Source organism: Salmo salar, chromosome ssa17 (assembly GCF_905237065.1).
Source record: "Salmo salar chromosome ssa17, Ssal_v3.1, whole genome shotgun sequence".
Taxonomy (NCBI): Eukaryota; Metazoa; Chordata; class Actinopteri; order Salmoniformes; family Salmonidae; genus Salmo; species Salmo salar.
In genome coordinates, this window is record NC_059458.1 from 66,706,113 (window position 1) to 66,715,878 (window position 9,766).

General features: G+C 43.8%; 1 protein-coding gene across 3 annotated transcripts; it reads right to left on the reverse strand.

Annotated features, from left to right (window-relative positions):
* Positions 1-1,965: 1,965 nt before the first annotated feature.
* On the reverse strand, positions 1,966-9,437 carry LOC106576462 (keratocan). Of its 3 annotated transcripts, none has more exons than XM_014153661.2 (3): positions 9,180-9,437; positions 3,358-4,238; positions 1,966-3,190 (listed from the first exon to the last, which is right to left on the reverse strand). In XM_014153661.2, the coding sequence occupies exons 2-3, from the start codon at positions 4,223-4,225 to the stop codon at positions 3,021-3,023; spliced, it is 1,038 nt and encodes a 345-aa protein (XP_014009136.1). In that variant the 5' UTR covers positions 4,226-4,238; positions 9,180-9,437; the 3' UTR covers positions 1,966-3,020. The 3 variants fall into 3 exon arrangements, with proteins under 3 accessions (XP_014009136.1, XP_045555975.1, XP_014009135.1); XM_045700019.1 differs by lacking the exon at positions 9,180-9,437 and adding an exon at positions 8,000-8,177; XM_014153660.2 differs by lacking the exon at positions 9,180-9,437 and adding an exon at positions 5,928-6,290.
* Between the last annotated feature and the right edge of the window lie 329 nt (positions 9,438-9,766).

The following is a 9,766-nucleotide window of genomic DNA, read 5'->3' on the forward strand; positions in this document are numbered from 1 at the left end:
ATTCCTATTGTTGTTTCCTCCTAACCACAGGTCAGTTTTATCTTCAATTCCTATTGTTGTTTCCTCCTAACTACAGGTCAGTTTTATCTTCAATTCTTATTGTTCAAGACTTGGCCTAGGAAATCAAATCCTGTATCTGTGGTTAGGTCTTGGTGCAGCATAGTCAAGGCCCAATGCAGGCAGAGGTTGGGATTAAATGCAGATCCAGGGTCAACTCACTCAATTCTAATTCCTATTGTTAAACCGATAGGAGGGAAATACAAACTGACCTAGGACCTGCTATTCCTACTTCCACCCAGGCTGGAGCGGTAGACACAGACTGGAAGTACCTTACTAGCTTTCATGTGTAAATTTAATCTTACGTTTCTGATTTTCTGGCCTCAATTTTCACTCGACCCCCCCAAACCTAGCTCTTTCTTTCTCCCCAAGTAACTGGAGCTTTTGCTGAGTGAGGGAAATTGAACTATGCTGGAATGCTGGGAATCGTTTAGAATCATTGGGAATCGTGCTACACCTGCTACCAGGAATGGTGACATACACTAAGTGTACAAAACATTAGGAACACCTTCCTAATATTGAGTTTCACCCCCTTTTGCCCTCAAAACAGCCTCAATTTGTCAGGGTGTTGAAAGTATTCCACAGGGATGCTGGTCCATGTTGACTTCAATGTTTCCCACAGTTATGTCAAGTTGGCTGGATGTCCTTTGGGTGGTGGACCATTCTTGATACACATGGGAAACTGTTGAGCGTAAAAATGACCAGCAGCACTGTAGTTCTTGACACACTCAAACTGGTGCGCCTGGCACCTACTACCATACCCCTTTTAAAGGCACTTAAATATTTTGTCTTACCCATTCACCCTCTGAATGGCACACATACACAATCCATGTCTCAATTGTCTCATGGCTTGAAAATCCTTCTTTATCCCGTCTCCTCCCCTTCATCTACACTGAATGAAGTAGATTTAACAGGTGACATCAATAAGGGATCATAGCTTTCACCTGGATTTACCTGGTCAGTCTATGTCATGGAAAGTGCAGGTGTTCATAATGTTTTGTCAACTCAGTGTATAGCTATGGTCAGGTGGAGTTCTGATTTTACTAACCCCAGCATGATTCTGAGAAGGGATTGGTTAATGATGGTGGTTAATTGATTCATCTTTTCATCTGAGACTGTTACCAGCTAAAATATAAAGCTACAATCAATTAAAAACACCAACCATGAAAAGGAAAGAGAGATTTAGAGAGGGAGAGAAAGTTCTGAAGAAGGCGATATGAAGCGAGAGTGATTGATCACAACTGACATGAGGAATGCTTGCTTCTGGCACACAATAACAATCCCTGTCAATTCTTGGACGTTGTTGCATTACTGAGTGTGTTCACCACTGTTGTGGTATTCCTGCAAGAATAGTATTCTGACTGTACTGTCGATTCCATCGGTCACCAAACATTGGCTATAGCAGAATGGTGGAAATGTGTCCTGAGAGAAACCATAAAGTGACAACACCTTCATGATATCATTACCAGGCCAGCGGCTTGAGACTCAGTGTTTTCTCTGGTCTTCCTCTGGCACTGCTTCCTTGGTGCATGTGGAAGTGCATTCTGGGAGATCTTAGCTCTCCAACTATTAAGCAGTAAGTCATAGAGACTACCGCAAATATGCACTCAAAGAATGTGTGGTTTCTAGGTCTGTGTGAGTGTGATTGAGTCTCTCTCTGTGTGTGTGTCTGTCTGTGTGTGTGTGTCTGTCTGTGTGTGTGTGTGTGTCTGTCTGTGTGTGTCTGTCTGTGTGTGTCTGTCTGTGTGTGTGTGTCTGTCTGTCTGTGTGTATCTGTCTGTGTGTGTGTTAGTGTGACTGAGTCTCTCTCTGTCTGTGTGTGACTGTCTGTGTGTGTCTGTCTGTGTGTGTGTTTGTGAGTGTGTCTATAGAAGGGAAGGTGATTAATGTAACATATTTCTTCCTTCATTTAATGTTTTTCCAGAAAAATGTTTTATTTATATTATTGACTGTATAAGGAATTCACAACTTAACATATTCTTAACAAAATGCAAGCATTCCAAAATTGCTTTGGCATTTCCGAAATATGTAAGATGACTGCAAAAAGATTGACCCATTGAGTAGAAAATGGAATTTCACATTTGAGACAGTGATCAAGAATTCAGTGAATTCAGTGAAAAACAGACAATTAAATAAATTAGCTAAATGTGAAAGAGCAAACAATTGCATGTTTGTGTGGAATAGCATGTGTCTAAAGTTACCTCAACATATTCATATTCACAGAGAACATGAAAATAAAATAATTTGCATTTAATTTGGTTTCAAGTCTTATATCATCAATTCAAGTTATTCTGTCAGAGAGGAGCAGTATTCACAAAAGATGATCTTCCATTCAAAGAAAGAGAATGGGGACAATGAGTCATCAGAAGATTCAACATGCCTTAAATATATACTGTTAATAAACAATATTCCTCTTATCTTGTCCCAATCACATTGTCATAGTAAATGATTGTCTTTTTTAGAGTTTTGGAAAAACACAATTTCAAGGTTTTCTACCACTTTCAGACCAATGTGTGCTGTATTGAAGCAGCACACTCAGACATACTGCACTGTTGCATTCAGCACTTGTGACTATAGGACTAACATAAGGCACAACTAGTGGTCAAAAGACAGTAGTGCAGTCCAATCACACTATCTACAGATTGTCAGGTGACCTTCACCCAACAAGGTTGAGGTCAATTCCATTCCCATTCTACCAATTCAGGAGACTCAATTCAACAACTGAAAATGGCCCATTATTTTCTATTGACCAATTAATTGCATTAATTCTTAAATTGACTGAGTTTGGTTTGACCCCAACCCTGGCGTCTAATATGCGGTTCTCAACATAAGTATGCAAATAAGTAGTCCACAGATCAAAAATCCGTATAGATTAGCATAGTCACTTCCATTCGTTAGTAATCATCTGCCCTTGGATCCGGGAGACTATAGCTAGATGCGATTGGCTGTTGGAAGTGTATTTCTTAAATGACGATGGACCTGAGGAGACGGAAGCACACCATAAGGTCTCTGGGTATTGGTGGCTTGACCTCATTGCCATCGAGACGGAGGTAGCGGAGTTTAGGAGCGGTCTCAGTGGCATAGCCCTCCAGAGCATCAGCCGACACAGGGCAGATATCAGATCCATTCACACCTGCAATTGCAAATACACCATCTTAGCAAAACAGTCCTACAACTCATCAAAGACATTTTCCACTGATTATAATAATACAATTATCTGGATTTTCAACAAATCATCAGTTAACCATCCAGGCAGTCAGTCAATGTATCAATGAAACTAGAACAGTGTCAAAAACGTACTCTTAATCTGGTTGTGGTCCAGGTGGAGGTGTTCCAGGCCTGAGGGGATCATAGGAACCTGAGTTAGCTGGTTATGGGACAACTGCAGGTCCAGGATGCTGGACATGTTGAACACATTCTTGGGCAGCCCGCCGTTTCCCAGCTTGTTGCGGTTGAGCCTGAGGAAGGCCACCTTGGGTAGACCCTTGAAGTAGTCAGCGGGGATCTTCTCAATGGCGTTGTTGTCCAGGAAGAGCTGGGTGATGGTGATGGGGAGGCCCAGGGGCATGGTGGTAAGCTGGTTCTTGGCTAGGTTGATCTGGACCAGGTTGCTCAGGCCCTTCAGGCTCACCTCGGTCACTGCATCATCCTGGAGCTTGTTCCCCTGCAGTTCCAGCAGTATCAGCCGATCCAGACCTGAGAACACCCCGGCGGGGATCTTGGAGATGCGGTTGCGGGAGAGGCGCAGCTGCTCCAGGCTGGAGGGCAGGTTGGCTGGGACGGAGCTCAGCAGGTTGTCATCCATGTAGAGGTGGACCAGGCGGAGCATGGCGGCCAGGGCACCCTCCTCCATGCCCTCGCTGGTGATGCGGTTGCGGTTGAGGTTGATCCAGCGCAGCTGCGTGGCGTTGCGGAAAGCATCTGTTGACAGTACGTCGATGAGGTTGTTCTGCAGGTACAGATACCAGGTGTGTGGGGGGATGGTGGGGATGCGCTTCAGAGCCTTGTTGTCGCAGTAGACGGCGTTGGGGAAGCTGGGCGGGCAGCGGCACTCTTTGGGACAGGCCTGTAACTGGGCCATATAGTCTTCGTAGGACATGTCCGGGCTCTGGGCCAGAGCGGGACCGACCAGAAGGAGGACGGAGGAAAGGGCCAGGAGAAGCGCCATCTTAACACTTAGCCTGGGGTAGAGGAGAGAGAAAACACATGAGATGAGACTGACTCATGCAAAACACAGACACAGATACAGGCACAGACACAAACCCTGAAGACAAGATCAAGAACATGGTTGAACAAACACACCAACCCAAATACACAAATGATGATCTCTGCATGTTCCAAGATAACTCAACATGGACCGGATTGAGGACTAGGTGTTAGCACTTCATTGTGACCTATCCTGTTTTATTATAGGCGAGTCTCGTTTCCTCTCACCTTATTTTAGATGAAGTGCTTTCAAGTACAGATAAGCTTATTTGGACATGGTGCATTAAGTGTGCAAGTGTTCATCAAGCTGCCTTATGTTCATTCACATGTAAACAACAATGATTCCAGGTGTTAATTTAGTCCCTTATTGAAAAAACTGCCAGGCCTTCCATCAATGGCTAGCCCAAACTAGCCGTAGCTAGCTTCAAATCTCCTGCATTGACGCAAGGTCATTAGCATTCGAGTTTACATGAAGTTAATGAGCGTTGGCACATCATGTGGTCAGGCCAGCTGTCCACTGGGTCCATGGGAGATTATAAGCTTTCTTAAGGACAGGATGCACTGCCAGGTAAATTAATGGCCTTACACGAAAACTTCTGATTGGATGCTAATCTGTCAAATCGGCACATGCAGGAGGCAGTTGAGGTTGGGCTGAGGTTGGGTGTTCCTTTAGGAGTAAAACACAGAGCAAACCAAATCCACCTGACTGTTGTGGATGAAGCACAATCTGTTACACCTGACCTTGGTAATGAATTAAAATACCCACCAACACACCTAGCCGTGGAATGCCGTATAAGCATTTATACATACAGTACATAGATGCCTATAAAAGCAGTTACATTCTCCACGCAATCATGACAGAGAAAGTGGAATTAACCTACATAGAAGAGGAAAAACATGGAGAAAAGAGGAACTGGGGATGATAGCGAGACAGGAAGCCAAAGTGACAAAGAGATTGACAGAGGCAGACAATAACTCAGAGACATCTAAACTCTGCAATAGCGCATCCACCCATCCTGTCCCAGAATCCTTGATTCCTCTCAACTGTCATCTGGTGCTGATTTAAATTCTTGGCGTGTGCTCCACACATTGGTCTGGAACTCATTTTCAACATGCCTTGTTATGCCATGGCTGGGCCCACTTCAAAGACCTGGTTCGCTCACCTGGTTCTGGAGCCCCTAGCACCTATCTCACTGTATGGGGCCAAAGATCTAGGGAACACCATGTGTCCATGCCTCTAACCTTAGAGACCCAACTGTTGGGTTAAACTTTCCACCTGACCATAATTCTAGCTGCTAGTATTTCGTTTGGCCAAGGTCAGGAAAAGTTACTTTTACTTATCACATTTGTCAAATGTGAAATTCCTGTTAAGCAAACTGCCGTAAAGACCATAACTGGAATCTCTTCAGAGCCTCACTCGTTCAAAGCTTCAAAGCCATTCACAAGCTCTGGCTTTTCAGTGCAAGATGACCTACAGTATAGTTCAAATGAACGCAGAAAATCGCCAAATAAAGGTCCAGCTACTCAATGTGCCTCAATTGTCATCTCCCAAAACTGAACTCACATTGTCTTTGTGACCATTAGTTTGCAAGCAAAGTCCCATCTATACCTACTTTTCCTCAAACTGGAAACCCAATTTAATTGTCCACTAGAACCACACGTACCTTTGAGTTCAAGTGATTTTCCAAAGTCTGTCTTTGCGCCCTGTTTTTGCCTTGCTCAAGAGATGTGGTAGCACCTGCAGTCCCAAACTTAGAGAAACACCGCTCACCTCCCCTGTATTTGTACCAACGGTGTCTTCATTCAGTTGGTGGGAACCCTTCATTGACAGCCCCACTGTAGTTCCTCTCAGCCAATCAGAGGCCTGTAATCAGAGGTCATAATCCATGCAGTGACTTTTTCCCTGTTAAGCCTGCGGCGGTGTGGTAGCTGAGGCCTTGAGACTTGGCCCACTTCAAAATCAGGCTAATACGGGCATATACTCACTATGAAACCACCCTAACCCTTCTGTCCACTCCGCGTTCTCCCACAGTTGGCACTTGGCACCATCTCTATGTTTATGTCCTTCAGGTAAATGTCCTGCTGAGATCTCTAATGTTCTTAGCGCTAATCAGGCAGCGATGTCTGAATGGAACAACTCAACTCTGTTTGAAAGAAACAAATCTACGTCTCCTCATTTTTCTGTGCAGAATGGTGCAATAGCAATCCATGTGTTCCTCATAATAGTGACTTGGCCATAAAAACTCAGGAGAAATATGGTCACAGTGTCTCCTTGTGTTGGCATGATAAGGGATAAGCTGATGGCCCTCTTTTGGGCCAACTCATGACAATAGGATTATCCTACTCACAACGTATGGCTTTGACAATGTCTTTCAGTCCTTGGTGTTCTTTCTGACAGTTCTCTGAATTGGAATTCAGAGAACTGCAAACAAATTATACACTGTGGGAACAAATTGGCTTTTGCTAATGATTCAGATTTGTTTAAATCCTTTCTGATGCGGACCCACCCAACAATCTTCTAGCACAATCGGACACAATCAGACTCTGACCTTAAAAGACATCAAACCCAGTACAATTAAGTACACATCAGTCTGTCTAGAATGAGACTTAATGGGGTGGGGTTAGAGTGAAAATAAGGGGATTTAAAAGGTGTAGACTGGGTTGGCAAAGTGTTCTCAAGTTAGCATTGGGGTTGGGCTAGCTAGTTAAGTTGGGGTGGGTAGGTCATTTTGTTTTGCTCATTCTCATTTCCTTTGAAGCTGCCATAGGCCCACCTAATACCTTGGGATAATCCCATCTGATTGGCTTGTCCAGGTTGGAGCTAGTCTTGATCCAACATGTGCCGCGAGAGACCAATACGGATCGTCTCGTGTCTGGCAAGCTGCTAGCGCACAATACAGTCACTCCTCAACACAATGCGAGAGGTAGAAACACTCTAACCCCTTAAGAGAATTTAGCTACCTTGAATCCCGAACACATTTAAACTGACAACACTTCAAAGGTCAAAGCGTAAAATGCAAGGTAAAGGAAGGAACAGTGACTGTGCGTCAATCACAGTGCGTATCTCCTCACAGGTTATTTTACCTCAATGGGAACAGGTAAATGTTGCTCACACTCAAAAATAGAAAACTTCGAAAAAGACTTAGCTGTTTCCAAAACCTGGAAGTTGCAAATCAGTGATGCATATTGTTTACGTCATGTCCACTTATAACGAAAATATGTGAGTTTCTGGTTTGGCATATACAGCATCTCATCTGACATGCTCTCAGATAACAGTCTACAGTTTGTTTGACCTCCATCTCCATCACAAAACACCTTGCTGTTGAAAAGACACCCTCAGCATACGCCCACCACTCTATAGTGGTAGCAGTCTAGCAGAGCTGGTATATCAATAAAGATGGAGAAAGGTGTGGTCATTGCCAGAGTCAAGTGCTCCACACCTACACATCATCCCCAGCTTCCAATGGGCTCATTCATCCCCCCTCCTCTTCCCTGTAACAATTCCCCAGGTCGTTGCTGTAAATGAGAATGTGTTCTCAGTCAACTTACATTATAAAATAAGGGTTACATTTAATTTAAAAAATCATCTGTTTCTCTTTAGAGGCACTTACACATCAGCAGTAACTATATAGTAAAACTGGTCATGAGAAATGTGCATGAAATCAACACACAATAACAGTTAATAAAGTGTTCTGCACGGCAAACCCACTTGGCAGTACTTCAGTCATGTTTTTACCTTGTCTTGATGGAAATCAGATGTCTCTAATCAAATGAAAGATTAGACTGCAGATATGCACCACAAGGGAATCCATCCATTAGGATTTTCATTAGTATAACTACATTACTATTGATTTAATGGCAAAGCGACAACCAAGTTTTCATAATCTCACTGTAGTGACTCAGGGCTTCTCATTATGTTGCAGAATGGAACAAAACAGGATTGAAAACAAATGTTGGCCACTTTCCTGTTTGACGTTCTGAAAGGAAACATGTGGAGGAGTATGATAATGTGAATTTCCTGGAAGAGGTTTCCAGTCAAAGCCAGCTATGTTAATTAGTTAAAGGACTGTGTTTGAACGGGCTTCAGTTGGTTTCAGCTCTACTTGATGACTGCGCTGAAATGAAATTGACTTCTCTCGAGCATTGATCAGAGGACATTCAGCTCAGTTACAGCTGTGTTAAACAAGCCCTGTGTCTACATAATACTACAAGGCTCTGGAAAGCAGAACTATGTCTGGCATTGGAATATCAAACATGATGCAGTTTTTATCTCTGCATATTTTCCAATAGTATCTATGAATATTTACAAGAGACTGATTATGGAATAAACTCTTCAACTTGAAAATAACAGACGCCCGCACACTGAATATGCTCTCAATTTACCACCTGCTTTTGACCTGACAAAGTTCAGTGCTGATTTGAACCGTTGCCAGTAAAAGGTGGTAAATTGGGAGCATATTCATTATGCAGGCCTCTGTTCTTTTCAAGTTTAATTCTTTAGCCCAGCACCTATGTTTTTAAGGATATGTGTATGACCACAAACATTTCTATAAACTCTTCCACCGCTATCATAATCAATCTGTTACTGCATTATTTCTTTCCACTAACAAACTTCAAAACATACTTTTCAAGGGAGACATTTAACTAAGAAATAATCTGTGAGTACACTTCTAATTGAATTTCACACCCCTGCAAGACCGCAGCAAACTGCAGAAAATACTGCTAGATCTCTTGAACGCATTGGTCCTTTTTGGAACCGAAACTGGCACGCAGCACAAGATCAAAGGTAAAGACCAGAATACTTCTCATATCAATCTCTCCAGATGTAAATAATGCCCCCCAAAAGAAAAGAACCGAAAAGGATGACCCATCCACACCCCTTTTAGCCTTTCACCCCTCTCCAGGAAAAACAATACCTGCTTCTCCAAACGGTGTTTGTTGGTAGTGTATGGCCAGGTGATGCTTGGCTCAGGGGTAGTAGTGGTCGTCTGGTCCTCCAGTACTCTTCTCTGGTGCTGGTCCACAGTGCTCTAACAGTCTCAGTTGCTCCCTGCGACCAAGGAGGAGAGAGAGAGAGAGAGAAAGCCCTATTAGATTCTGTATTGTTTTTAATATTATTTCCTCAAGGCTGTACCTTTGACATCCACTAGTGGAGCAGAGAGAGTGTGTGTGTGAGGGTGAGGGTTGGGGGGTAAGAGTGGGGGTAGGGGTGAGGGTGGGGGTGTGTGTGAGAGTGGGTGGGGGGTACGGGTGAGGGTGTGTGTGTGTGTGTGTCGGTGAGGGTAGGGGTAGGGGTGAGGGTGGGGGTGTGTGTGAGGGTGGGGTGTACGGATGAGGATGGGGGTGAGGGTGGGTGTGTGTGTGCGGGTAAGGGTGGGGGTATGGGTTTGTGGGGATTGTCTTTTCGGGAGTGTTCATTGGCTACTTTTCACCAGCCCAGCATACAGCAGGTTTTTAAAGGACCAAAGAGTTCGGTCTGATTTGTGTTTTAATGTTTTCCATG

Bases quoted from the DNA above. Each gene is read 5' to 3' on its own strand.
- LOC106576462 (XM_014153661.2), bottom strand. From the start codon at position 4,225: ATGGCGCTTCTCCTGGCCCTTTCCTCCGTCCTCCTTCTGGTCGGTCCC. The intron at 3,191-3,357 runs GTACGTTTTTGA...TTGCAATTGCAG, and splicing joins GGACCACAACCAGATTAAGA to GTGTGAATGGATCTGATATC.